The sequence below is a fragment of the Myotis daubentonii genome, chromosome 6 (genome assembly GCF_963259705.1).
Source record: "Myotis daubentonii chromosome 6, mMyoDau2.1, whole genome shotgun sequence".
Classification (NCBI taxonomy): domain Eukaryota; kingdom Metazoa; phylum Chordata; class Mammalia; order Chiroptera; family Vespertilionidae; genus Myotis; species Myotis daubentonii.
In genome coordinates this window covers 26,292,749-26,306,959 of record NC_081845.1, presented here as the reverse complement: position 1 = coordinate 26,306,959, position 14,211 = coordinate 26,292,749, and the positions used below count along the sequence as shown (strand labels likewise).

At 46.3% G+C, this 14,211-nt stretch overlaps 1 protein-coding gene across 2 annotated transcripts in view; it reads left to right on the top strand.

Moving 5' to 3' along the window:
* The first annotated feature begins 4,680 nt into the window (after window positions 1-4,680).
* The window catches only part of NHSL1 (NHS like 1), a 203,519-nt gene continuing 193,988 nt past the window's right edge, over window positions 4,681-14,211 (top strand). For both annotated transcript variants that reach the window (XM_059700460.1, XM_059700458.1), the window contains exon 1: window positions 4,681-5,363. In XM_059700460.1, coding sequence (XP_059556443.1) covers window positions 5,081-5,363 — 283 coding nt within the window. In that variant the 5' untranslated portion in view covers window positions 4,681-5,080. The remainder of the gene's footprint in view (window positions 5,364-14,211) is intronic.

Below are 14,211 nucleotides of genomic sequence, written 5' to 3'. Positions count from 1 at the left end.
TAGTTTGCCCACGGCTGGGCTAGATGCTCACTCATACAGAGGGCACAAGAGTCAGGTGACTGTCAGCAGGGTTTGGAAGGAGGATTTTTAGATAAGAGTGGGAGTCTTGCCTTCACCCCAAAATGGGCTGGGTCCCTGGCATCTAACACCAAGCCAAGTGAGAAGCGCTTCCCTAAGAGCACCCAGAGCTTGGTGTACGCTCCTGCCTGACTCCCACCTGAGGAAGGTACTGCAACCGATGGCAGCAGAGTAGAGGGCTATGCCTGGAAGGGCACTGTTCTATCTTTCAACTGTGAGCTTTTAAAAGGTATGTGAGGTGACAGGAGAAGATTTGACTTTGGGTGGGGGGCACATGGTCCTATATACAGATTTTGTAAATTAGTAACCCACACATGTAACCTATATGTTCATGTAGATTAATGCCACCCAAATAAAAATTCAAAATAATGGGAAAAAAAGGTATGTGGATCTCAGAGACCATATGTGAAGTCTCCAGTAGGACAGTTGGCCCCAGCTCATTTTAAAAGGGATTCTGCCTAAAAGGTCTCACCTACAGGGTTGATAGGACCCCAACAGCAAGAATCTGTATTGAGTGGACAGAAGGAAAATCAAGATTGAGGTAGTACAAGCAATTAGAGAGAATGCATTGCCTGGTCAAACATTCCCAGTAAAGGACCCCAAAAGTGTTTATGAAAGAGTCAGCTTCAAATATCCCCAGGCCCAGGCAATGTGATGCCATTTTGTCAGAATACCAGTCCAGTACACACATTGCTGCTGTCTCCATTCCTCCCTCCCCAAACTATGGTTAGCGAGCTGGGGCGGGGGGGGGGGGGGGGGGGCGGTGAGATGGAGTGGGACCAAGTCCTTTGCCCTGACTTCTAACTATAGAGAGCCCTGGCCAGGAAAAGGGGCAAGGTTTTCATTACAAATGGTCCTCTACTTACGATTTTTTTTACTTTACAATGAATCTAAAGTGATACATGTTCGGTAGAAACCATGCTTTGAATTTTGATCTTTCCCGGGGCTAGCAATATGCTGTGGGAGACTCTCTCTTAATGCTGAGCAGTGACAGTGAGCCATAGCTCCCAGCCAACCCCACCATTAGGAGGGTGAGCAGCCCACTCCACAGTGTAGTATTAAATGCATTTTCAACTTACAGTGGGTTTATGGGGATGTAACCCCATTGTAAGATGAGGAGCATCAGTACTGAATTGAGAGCACACCTTATCTCTTAAAGTAACAATAGGATTGTCTGTTACCTAGAGCCGTGGTTGGCAAACTGCGGCTCGCGAGCCACATGCAGCTCTTTGGCCCCTTGAGTGTGGCTCTTCCTAAGCCTTAGGAGTACCCTAATTAAGTTAATAACAATGTACCTACCTATATAGTTTAAGTTAAAAAAATTTGGCTCTCAAAAGAAATTTCAATCGTTGTACTGTTGATATTTGGCTCTGTTGACTAATGAGTTTGCCCACCACTGACCTAGAGAGAGCAAAATAGTTATGGGACTGCTTGAGTTGCCATTCAGTAGAAGAGAAAGAACAACCTCATTGCATAGGTTCTTAAAGGGACAGTGGGCAACAAAAATGAAGTTGCTTTTATGGGTACACTCCATGAATCCTGTTTATTCAATGTTCTGGTTGCATATAGAGTTTAAGTTTAGCTTCTGGAGCAGTGAAATAATTTTTTTTATCAAAAAATCTATGCATTTTGCCCCGGAGTTACAAATTTACAAATATTTCTTGCTCCCTTAATACTGTATTAATTTATGTGGTTAAATCATATTTCTTTTCAGATCAGGAAGACAGTCTCAAGGGATGAGAAGAATGAATGAATATAAAGAACAATGCTTAACCACAGCAAACTGTTGAAGCAATAAGTAAATGTTATACATGATAAAGGACATGTATGTAGAATATATAAAGACCTGTTAAACTTAATAATAAAAAAGACAATAATTGAATTTGAAAAATGGGCTAAAGATCTGAAAAACATTTCTTCAAATGTATGCGATCTTATTCCAAAGAAGATAAATAAATGGCTAATAAACACATGAAGAGATGCTCAAAGTCATTGCTATCAAGGGAAATGTAAATCAAAACCACAATGAGATACCACTGTAAAACCATTAGGATAACTGCAGTCAAAAAGACAGATAACAAATATAGGTGAGGATAAGGAGAAATTGGAGCCCTCATACATTGCTGGTGGGAATGTAAAGTGGTGCAGCTGCTTTGGAAAAGTCAGTTCCTCAAAAAGTTAGACATAGTTAAGATATAATGAATATTTCTCCTAGGTATATACTCAAGAGAAAGGAAAACATATGTCCACATATAAACTTAAACAATTTCAGCGGTATTCCTAATAGCCAAAAAGTGGAAACTCAAATGTCCATCAATGGATGAACAAAATGTGGTATATCCATACAATAGAATTTTAACCATAAAAAGGGATTGAAGTACTGATACAGGGTACAACATGGATGACCCTTATGCTAAGTGAAAGAAGGCAGACACAAAAGGGCACATCTATATATATAATCTATACTAATAGAAGGGTAATATGCTAATTAGACTGGGAGACCTTCCGGGAGACCTCCCAGACGTCCTTCTGGACAAAGCCATGGTGGCGGGGCCGAGGCAGAGGCGGTTAGGGGTGATCAGGCCAGCAGGGGGGGGACAGTTGAGGGCGAGCAGGTCAGCAGGGGGGGCGGTTGGGGGCGAGCAGGATGGCGGGGGGGCAGTTGGGGGCGAGCAGGCCGGCAGGGGGTGCATTTAGGGGTGATCAGGCCAGCAGGCAGAGTGGTTAGGGGTGATCAGGCAGGCAGGCAGGTGAGTGGTTAGGAGCCAGGGGTCCCAGATTGCGAGAGGGATGTCCGACTGCTGGATGTCCACAGGGATCGGGCCTAAACCGGCAGTCGGACATCCCTGAGGGGTCCCAGATTGGAGAGGGTGCAGGCCAGACTGAGGGACACCCCCACCCCCACGCACAAATTTTGTGCACCAGGACACTAGTCTATATATATAAAGGCATAATATGCTAATTAGACTGAATAGCCAAATGACCTTCCAGACGACGAAGCTGAGGCTGCGAGGGCCGAGCCCCTTGCATGAATTTCGTGCATTGGGCCCCTAGTGTTGTGATTTGCTTTATATGAAATGTCTAGAAGAGGCAGATACATAGAAACAAGCAAATGAGTATTAAAGAGAATTGTTTGTGGGTTCTAAAATTGATTATGGTGATGGTTACATAACACTGTGAGTATACAGTACTAAAAAACGCTGAAATGTAACCTTTAAATAGGTGAATTGTACGGTATGAATTAAGGTGTTTTGTGGTCCATTAGATTGGGTGCCTCTTGACCGTAGGGATGAAGCCAGCCAGCTTTGCACATATCTCCAGCCAGTGCTTCCACACAGGCACTCAACCAATATTTCTTGAGGGAACAGCACCCTTTTTTACTGTACCTGATGCTTATACAGTGCTTCATACATTTTACAGCATTTTTTTTTCATTGATAGCAGCAGCTCCTTTGTGCCTCATAACAACCCTGAAGGTGTTTAAAGAGACCATATTCCGCCACACTGTGAAAAATGATCAGCTGTACAAAGGAAAAACATTTGTCTACTAAATTTTGTGTGGAGTTGTTCTCACAGTCTGTTTGTCTTGCATTTCTTGCCTGTCTTCCTCCCAGAGGGAATCCACTTTGTAGTGCAATCAGCATAGCTCCGGGACACCTAGCCCAACAGTGCAACCCTGTCACCTGGGGGGCAGAAACCAAAGTCGCGGAGATTCCTTTTCTGAGCAAAGAGCAGTAAGGCCCTGGGGATTCTAGCTTCGGGATATTGGAGTCAGTCTCCTCAAATACTTCTAACCAGAGGTTTGAGTTAGTGGGGAGTCCCATGACCATGATCTCAAGAACATTTAGCTTAATTGTCTCCCAGGAGCCAAATTCAGGGTTCTAAGCTCCCCGCCCCAATCCCACGCACATGCTTGGGAGGGAAAGCCCCTATTTGGCACAGTTCAGCTAGGGCCTTTCCAGTGGGAGGCGGAGGGAGCCACTTTGTTAAGAAAAAGTCTCTTGAAACCTTTCCCGCACCCCCGCCCCCCATCCGGCCCCAAGAGGATTTTCCTATTGGGAGGACTCCTAACCCTTGGCTACTGGACGATTTAATGTCCTCTTTTAGGTTCACCGAAGCGCCCAGAAGCCTTGGCCGCCTTCCAAGGAGGACCCACTGAGCCCCCCGAGTTTCCCACGGGCGGGGCGCGCCGGACTCACGGGTCCCCGCGGGCCGAGCGCAGGTGAGCAGCCCGGCGGGTCTCGCCGCGGCCGTCCCGACTCCTCCGCCTCCGCGGCGCCCGCCCTGCGCCCCACCCACCAGGCGCTGGGCCCGGGGGACGGGCGAGGACTCGGTCCCGCGGCCGGTGGGCTTCGGAGGGGTGCGGGACGGCGACGTGGGAGCCCCCGGACTGTGCGGCGTGCCCGCCCCGGCAGGGTGCGCGGAGCGCGGGCCGCCACCTCCCCGCGGGCGCGGGCGCGGCGGCCGCGGGAGCCGCAGGTGGTTCCTCGGGCCGGCCCTTTTCTCCTCCCCCTTTCCTTTCTTTCGCCTCCCCTCCCTCTCGCCCGGTGTCGGCGGCACTTCCCCCGCTTCCTCCTCCCTCTCCAATCGGGAGGGAGGGAAGGAGCCGCCGGCGCTTTCCTGCCTCCCTGCAAACTTCAGCGGGACTCGCGGCGCCCCTCGCCGCCGCGCCCCCCGCCCGGGAGCTGCCCCTGCAACTTCCTCTCGCGCGGCCGGGCGCCCCGGCGGGGGCAGGACGCCGCGAGCGCCGCCGCCGCGGCTCGGACCGTCCCGAGCTCTGCCCCGCGGCTCCCCCGCCGCCTCGTCCGCCGGCCCGCGCGTCCGTCGGTCCGTCCGCTCCCAGCGGGCGGACGCCACCGGGCTCCCCCGCGGCGCCGCGCGGCTGCCTGGACTTCTCTTTGTGTTGGATGCGGACTCGCGCCCCGCGCCGACGGCGGGCGGTTTAAGGGCTTTGCTGGCCCCGGCGGCCCGCGGCGCCGCGAGCCCGAGCCGCCCGGCCGGCCATGCCCTTCCACCAGAGGACCGTGGAGCCCGCGCGGCTGCACCGGCCCGAGGCGGCCGGGGCCGGGGCCGCGCCGCTCTTCCGCTCGCTGGAGCAGGTCAGCTCGCACGCCCTGGTCTGCCTGCTGGAGCAGCTCGCCGACCTGTCGCGCTGCGCGGGGGACATCTTCGGGGAGCTGGAGGGCCAGGCGGCCGCGCTGGGGCGCCGCACCGCCGCGCTGCACCGCCGCCTCGACGCCCTGCACGCCGCCACCGCGCGCCTCGACCACCGCCGAGTGAAAATCCGTGAGTGGCGGGCGGGCGGGCCGGGGGAGGGGAGCGAGGCGGGGAGGCGCCCCGGGAGCGGCTCCCTCCCGCCCTCTGGCGGCCCGGGGCCGGCTCCGGGGCTGCCGCGCGGAGCCCCGCGAGGGTGGGCTCTCGGGTGGGGACGGCCGGACCCGGGCCAGGGCGGCCGTGCAGGTGGCAGGCACGGGCGGCAACCTCCGTCTTTCGAGTTGCGGAAGGTCCTTGGCCGCCTTGATGGAGTGGGCGCGGGGGTGGGCGTTGGGCTGGCGGCCCTGTCCCTCTGTCCGTGCCTCTCTCAGGGTGGGGGACTCAGAGGAGACCCTGGGGCCAGCGTCCTGGGCAAAGGGTCAGCGGCAGGTGGTCGGTTCCAGAAGCCAGGTGTACAGTTTATATAATGATTTCAGTTGGTGAGACTTAAGGGGGATGTTTGTAAAACTCTCCGGGGATCTCATGGAGCTGCTGTCCCCTCGCTGCCCACCAGGTACCGGTGTTCTCACCCACCTACAAAAGTATGCAGACTTTTTGTTTAGGCTTCTTTCTTGGTGCTAATTTTTGTCTCTCTCTGCGTGACCTACCGCCTCTTTGTGACTCACAGGGCCTTGACCTTGAGCGCAGACTCTGAATCCCATTCATCTTTGTCTGACCTCCTCCAAGCCTGAAAATCAAGTCTAAGTCTTGACACCGTGATCTCTCCAAAGACCCATTTCACATTTGCAGCTTAACTAGCTCAGTGAATGAAGTAACTGGAATTTCCTGCTGGTCCAAAGCGGAGGGACTTGCAGTGTGATGTGCATGTGGTTTCTCCCCTTTTCAGTACGCGGACTTGATGGTAATCCTCAGTGTAAAGGGTAAATGGAAGCCGGTTGATGGATTGTAGGGTGGGAGGGGAGATGTTGGTGTGACCCACTTGGAGATGTCAGCAGCTGTGGAGGAAATGCTGTCTCTCTTAGAACCACTTCATATGCAGCCTGGAATAGCTGGTTTTCTCTGCTGGAAAAGCTTAGCTCTACTCGAACTACCTGACAACCAGGAGAGTTCAAGTTTACAGTCCTTATTTAATGTGAGGGAGATTGCCTGCTAGAATACATCTTTCTTTACGTTGTGAAGTTATGATGTGATGGTTTTACATTTTATAACTCGTCTCTTTGATTGTGCTGTCAACACTTTCTTATAAGTTGTGGATAGTTCCCAACCAGGGAGAGTCTTCCCGCCCCCCAACTTCAACCAAAAAAAAAAAATGGGGGGGGGGAGAATCAAAGTGGTCTCATAAAGTTGTTGGACATAAACAGAGTATTTCTGCTTAATGTGAATAATGATCTCATGCATCAGGATATACTGTCCTAGTGGAATGTCACGGTCATCTCGGTAATCACTAGTTGCTTCTATGCTTTTTCTGTGTAGAGTGTCTGTGTGTGGGTGTAAGAGAACTTCACCCTTGAGGAATGATGTGATGAGGCAGATCTACTAGGTAAACTGATCTATTGTGGGAATTAAGAAACAAGAAAAAAACTCCCTGATGGTCACGAACTCCTCCTGTGTTAGTTTTGTTTTACATTTAAACATATCACTTTTCACCAATAGCCAAAATCCCCTAAATTCCCTAAATCAACCAAGGTTGTCCTAAGGGACTGTAATAACTCTTTTGAAAACTTTTCACAAGTTTTAAAATCTTCTGAACCTTAAATGGCTTTGCTTTCATACTAGAAAACCTGGCTCATCATTTTTTTTTTTTATGACCAAGGAAGAAGGCTTTTATTGAATGTAATTATGTCTGAGAGTAGAAGTCCGTGTACAGAGAAGAGAGTTGAACTATGAAGACATTAGTTTTTGTGGTTTTTCACCTTCACACACTTTTTATATGCGAACAAGCAGTGAGACACCTGTGTATTCATTTCATTTAGCTTCTGTTAGGATTCTTCTTAAAAGGTGCGCCAACTCCTGTTCCTGTAAAAGCTACATTTTAAAAAGTCATTTTGGTACTTTTTAGGAGGTCTTCAGAAGAACATACTTCATTGAAATGGACATGTAGACATGAGTTCCAGTTATCTGTAATGGCCATCAATTTCATGAACTCTTTTTTAAAAATTGTATTTTTCAGTTTCAGTTTCCATTCAGTATTATTTTGTATTAGTTTCAGGTGTGTATTTCATAAGTTCTTAACAAGAGAGGAAGCCGAATCTGAGAGAGTTAAGATGATTTGCCCCAGGTTGTGTGGTTAGAGTGGGTCATCTGCTGTCCCAATGTTTATGATCATGTGGAAATGGGAAACAAAGCTCAAATGCATTTAATAAACAGGCCCAAGGATAACTCTGTTAATTTCACTCCTTCGTGTCAGATAAAACTTTTTAATGAGTCTCCCAAGGAGCAAGGAGCAAAACTGAGCAGCTTACGGAAGACAGAGTGCAGCAGCAGACTTCCTATTTCACTACTTGTTGGGTTTCTACCAATAATAAAGGGTGTGAGTGGAGCTGTTTTTAAAAACCTATAGACTTTATCTTTGCAATACAGAAATAGCATTTTAGGCCTGTGGGCCAGTCCTGCTGATCTCAATGATTCTCAGAAGTATTTCATCAAGTTTGCCATTCCTCAAAATCTCCTGGGTGGAAAGTCACCAAAAATAATATTTTGTTGTAAATTGGGGAGATTGCACATTACTGTTTTTTTCCTGCTCGTCCCTAATGCCTTCCTTAATGCTGTCTGTGAACCCCCAGGTTGAAAGGGTGCTCCCACAGCATCTGGCAGGGCATCGGGTATGCACCTCCATCTGCACTTAACAGTGTGGACTGAAATTATGCATTCACTTCTGCTCCATGAGATCAATGATGGCTGGGCCTTTATTTTTCCAAAGCACACAACAGTGCCTGGAGTGGGATAGCTCAATAGATACTTGAATTGAACTGATATATAGTTTCTTGGTGCTTGGTGTCAGGAAAAATAACTAAAAATTTTCGGGAAGGGTTACTCTACTGACTGCTGCAAATCTAAGTGAACAAGACAATTACTTTAAAAACAAAGAAAAAAACCTTTCTGCCTTTTTAAGGTTTTGTGCTTAACCACTACTCTGCTCCTTTTTATAAAAGTCAAACTTCATATTTTGTTGACATAATACTGGTATGTTCTCATTGAAAATAATGGCAGTAGCAGAAATGTGGATAGTTGCATCTTGGCTCTGTAAACAGTCAAAGCAGACTTTGCTGTGGAGAAATCAGTACACACCCAAGCTGATAGCCTGTTTGATTTTTCAGCCACGTGTGATTGGTTTCTATTTATAATTAATAATAACATGATATTTATGCAGTGCTTTTATGATTGAAAAAATATTATTCATATTCATTATTTGACTCAAAAACCTTGTAAGGTAGTAAAGCCAGGTTGTATTATATCCATTTTGCAGACAAAGAAATGCAAGTTCTGGGACCAGTAAGAGGCATACCTAACATAGACATTGAGTCGCCTGATTTCTAGACCAGAACTCTTTCCATTTCACTTTAAAAGTATTTCCTGGGTGAATATAAAATGTAATTGTTGAAACAGAATAGGAGAAAGGATGACTTGTTGGCTTTTTTTTTCTGATAGTGCCAGAAAAGCACAAGATATTTTCCTCTAGATTCTAGAAGTGTTCCAGGTTTAGGGAGATTTGTTTTGTTGCACAACTGTAGGGGGCACCATTCATATGTTAACAGTGCTCCTATAGGGTTGATATGGTTCTTAGCCTGTGCACCTATACAGGATGGCCTTGGGAGAATGTGAGCAGTTTTATTGGTGAGATGAGTAGTGTTCCAGACAGCTGGTGGGCAGACATTGTATGAGCACTTTGCATAAACAAGGTATGAGTTTGTAGAGTGTGTTAGGCAGGTATGATAGCCTTTTACCTTCTGGGTAGCGCTCAAGCTGCATTGTTCCACCTCACAAGGAACTGTCCCTTAAGCCAACCAGAGTTTTGGCCGTCCTAATGTCAGAATATATTTGCTGCTTCCTCAGAATGAACCTTCTGTGTAAGGTGCTTGTCCGAGTTTTAAAGACAGAGGAGACTTCACTGCACTTCCAGGAACAGGTTGCGGGTTGTTTTTGTGCCTCCCTGCTGATAAATGTTTGTATTTCTGGTCAAACTGGCACAAGACTTGCTTTTATTGAAACATACCACATACTAGGGAGGATGTTGGTGCAGGAATATGGTCTCCACCCTCCTCTATCCCGAGAAGGGCCCTAAATGTATTAACAGAAACTGACAGCTGAGCAGAGGCACCTCAGGTTAGGGAGGCCCTGTGAGATGAAGCAGTGTGCCCCATACTTACTTGACCTTAAGAATGGCCTGGAACGCGTTTTAAAGTTACGGGTTCCCAGGCCCTTCCAAAGCCCTTGCTAGAGTGTCCAGTGTGTTTAACAAGTGCAGCCACTGTGATTTTCAAGCTCTCCGAGAAGTATTGAAATAGACGGGAAAGCTCATTGACTTGAGAATCTGGAGCCTTGAGTCTGGCTTCACCTCTGCCATTTTCTAATGCAGATTTTGAGCAATTTATTCACCACCATCCAGCCTTAGTTTCCTGAAATGTAAAATATAGACTTTGACTAAATTTACCTCTATTGGCGTTTTCAATTTTGGCATTTAATAATTCTAATGAGGGGTTACTATTTGATAACAACAGTAGCTCAAGTGGCCTTGTATGGATATGACTTTGATTAATAAGCCCTCTCTGATTACTGTGATTAGGAATTAAAAAAAATCTTTGTGGCCTGGCCATGATGGTTGAGCATCAACCTATGAACCAGTAGGTTGAAGTTGGATCCCCAGTCAGGGCACATAACCGGGTTGCAGACTCTATCCTCAGGGTGGGGTGTGCAGGAGGCAGCCAATCAATGATTTTCTCTCATCATTGATGTCTCTCTCTCTCTCTCTCTTTCCCTTCCTCTCTCTGAAATCAATTCATGTAAAAATCTTTGTGCCTGAAATAAACTCATTATGACCATACAGACTCAACTCACGTTTTTCCGACAGGGAGTGCATGGAGCATCACGTCTAGAGGGGTTAGTCATTTTCTAAACACATCAGGCAGGTACTTGTTTCAAATTTATGTATACTCCTCCCACAGGCCAATCTCGGCCTCCTCTTCGTCTTTAAAAAATGCTAATATCATTATGGAATAAGAATTGTTTATGATGCTTTTTAAAAAATATGTTTTTATTGATTTCAGAGAGAGGAAGGCAGAAGGAGAGAGAGATAGAAACATCAATGAGAGGGAATAATTGAGCTGCTGCCTTCTGCACGCCCCCTACTGGGGATTGAGCTCACAACCTGGGCGTGTGCTCTGATCTGAATCAAACTGTGATCTCATGGTTCATGGGAGGTCATACTCAACCAGTGAGTCACACTAGCTGGGTGAAAAGAGAATTGTTTAAATTCATTGCCATATGTCAGATATCCAAAAATTTAGAATTATCTTTTTTTTTTTTTTTTTTTTTAATTCTCGAGTGTATATCGTTTAAGCCAAAACATCAATTTACTCATTGACTTTTGGGTATTGAAACTATAATTACCTGCTATACAAAGCTACCTATATTTAAGGTGAAATGATTTATCTAGCAATAGTCTAGTTTTCTTCTACATTAGAGGAAAAGCCAATATTAAATTTCATCATGGGACTAGCAAATGAAAAAAATGTGGTGAGAGAAATATTTGAGATTCTTAATATTTTGGAAGAAAATTCAGAAACAGAAAAATAATACAGTTAAACACTATCATTTTAATATCTTTTAAAAATTATATTTTAAACATAAAATGGTTTGCACCAAAGTAGACATCTAGTAGTTGTTTTAATCATTTGATTCTATTTCTTCTCAAATTGGTTCATCTCCTGGAATGGATTAATACAGTAACATTACTGATATCAATGTTTGGGCAGCAGCACAATTCCTATTTCTGGTATTGGGCTATATTTTTGGTGACTTTTATTGCCTCATAATACAGACAGCTAATGAGCATTTGCTGTAGGCCAGGCACTGCAGTCTGTACAACAGCTCTCTGAGGTGGGTACTCTTATTATTTTCGTTTGGCAGATGACACAACTAAGAATTTGTTTGTTCACATTCACAGCTAGCAAGCGATAGAGCTGGGATGCGAACCCAGGTCGGCTTATCTCCTGACCACTCTGTAGCACTCTCTCTTCAAGTTATGACATTCCGTATTCACATGGGGAAAACCAAACACCAAGAAGGTATGGCAAAAGCCCGTCAAATATCCGAGGGGAAAATACCTTCCGTCTTTTGGTCTTTTCTCTTTTTCTTTTCCTTTTTGTTTTGAAACCTCTCAAACTACTAGCAGATGGCCAAGAAATTTGAGACGCACATCTGAAGTACTTAGCATAGTGCCTGGCTCATAACTACCATACACTTAACATTGATGCTGTTTAGATGGCAGAGAAGGCCGAGTTAACATCTGGGTGTACGTTGATGTCCATATATTGCCGCAGACGGCCCAGCCCATGTGACGCTGCTCAGCTGAAGCCTGGAAGATGAAAGCTGACCAAGTGCACAGGAGAGCTTGTACCAGACATACACATAAAATTACTTTTCTTTTTTTTAATGTTTTGTTCTTTTTATTGATTTCAGAGAGAGGAAGAGAGAGAGAGGTAGAAACATCAATGATGAGAGAGAAGCATTGATCAGCTGCCTCCTGCATGCCCCACACTGGGATTTAGCTTGCCACCCTGAGCCTGGGCCCTGACCGGAAATCTAACCATGACCAGGATCCCGGTTCATAGGTCAATGCTCAACCACTGAGCCACGCCGGCTGGGCATAAAAATACTTATGATTTGAAAACCGGAGAGTTCTGCCCAGGGATCCTAAAATATATCCATGAGGTATATATACGTAGTTCCCTACAGGAGTGTGCGAAGGGTGGTTGTTTCTTTCTGCTGCCCAGGCATTTGGCTTGTGAGGGTTGGGGGAGCCGGCCCTTCTCTCGGGGTCTTTATGTAGATGTCCTCTTTCTCAAAGCCCTTATCACCTCCATTTAGTAGGAACTGCAGACCCAGCTCAGCTCTCACTTGGCTTCCTAGGTTTCCCTTTGGCCTCAGTTGCCCAGGGGGTGATCAGAGCCTAACCTACTCCTGTCTGATTTCCTGTTCCCACGCGGAACTGGAGTGGCTCAGCTTAGTCTCAGCCTTCCCGGGCATCTTGGAACTCGGCGATCCTTCACACTATTTCATTCAGCCCGTCTTTTCCAGTTTCTGAATCATCAGAAGCACTGGGGGCTCCTTTAAAAACGGATCCCCAGAGATTCTGGAGATTGAGTCAGCAAGTCTGGGGCTTGGCCAGGAAGAGGCCTGGTGTACAGGCACCCTCAGGTGATTCTGACAACCAAGTTTTGGAAACACCAGTCTGTGTTGTGTGTGAGCAATCTCGCCCATTGCGGGTGGCAGGACAGTCACCCATTCAGGAAGTGTATTTCGGGTTAGTCTAGTGCTGAGTTGTGAGGATCACAAGGTGAACATAGCAGGGCTCTTCCTTCAGGTCTTTTCCAGTTTCGTGTGGATGGTTAAATATGTAAATAAATGTTGAATAGAATTAACCATCATTTATAACATTTCCAGGAGAAAATCTGCTGAATTCCAAATTGCTGGTTTAAATTGGATTTTTGAAGATACCCAACTTTTGAAACTTGCCTGAAAATTTCTGAATGATTCAGAAACTAAATTTGTGGGACAGTAGCAGTTCCACACATATAAAATACTGATTTTAAATGTTTATAGCATATTTAATCTAAAAATCATATATATATATTTTTAAATATATCTTATTGATTTTTTACAGAGAGGAAGGGAGAGAGATAGAGAGTTAGAAACATCGATGAGAGAGAAACATCGATCAGCTGCCTCCTGCACATCTCCTACTGGGGATGTGCCCGCAACCCAGGTACATGCCCTTGACCGGAATCGAACCCGGGACCTTTCAGTCCGCAAGCCGACGCTCTATCCACTGAGCCAAACCGGTCTCGGCCTAAAAACCATATTTTAAAAGCAAATGCAATCATTTATGGAATAAGATCCCCCCCCCCCCCCACCCTCGCCCCTGTGGGGTGGTGGAAATTTCCTTCTGTTAGTATTGCTTTATTTTCACTTTTTGTTCTGATTTGTTTCACAAAAAATTTCTCCCATGTAGAAAAGCAGTGTCTTACTTTGGTAGGACACAGATGTTTCAGGTGATTCCTGTAGGGAAATCTTCTATTATGCTTTCCTCTGCCCCCCCTCCCCCCCCCCGATTAAAAGCTGGTAAAGGTGTTGTTAATACTATGGAAAGAACTGTTTAATAATTGGCTGATTTTAATTTCAATACTACATGATAAAATATAATGGGGGCTTTCTATATGACAGTATTAGATATCTGGTAAAATGTTTTGGGGACTCAGAGACTATGGTGTGTAGCGAAGGAAACTGAATTTAAGCAGGGGCTATGCTATCCATGCATCTCCATGCATTATGTGGAGATGCACTGTGGCTTCCCAGCTGATGGTCAGGCTGCTGTGGCCACCATCTAGGCCAGGACACTGCCCTGCATTCGCTCAGCATCATCTCTCAGGGAGAACAGTTGTACTGGTTAGCTAACTGGTGGCATTGGAGCCCCAGGCAGCCTGGCTGCAGAGCCTGGGTTCTTTACTTCCACAGTATTATGCAGCCCAAACCACCTTAGCATACATTTTCATTTCATTTATTGGATAGGCAATACATTTATTTTGTTGGAAAAGATATAAAAAGCTCTGCAGGGAAGTCTCACTTCTTCTGTCCCCTATAAGCGTCCCAACCCCCCCCCCCCCCCCAACCTGGAACAACCACTTGTATCAATTTCTCCTTA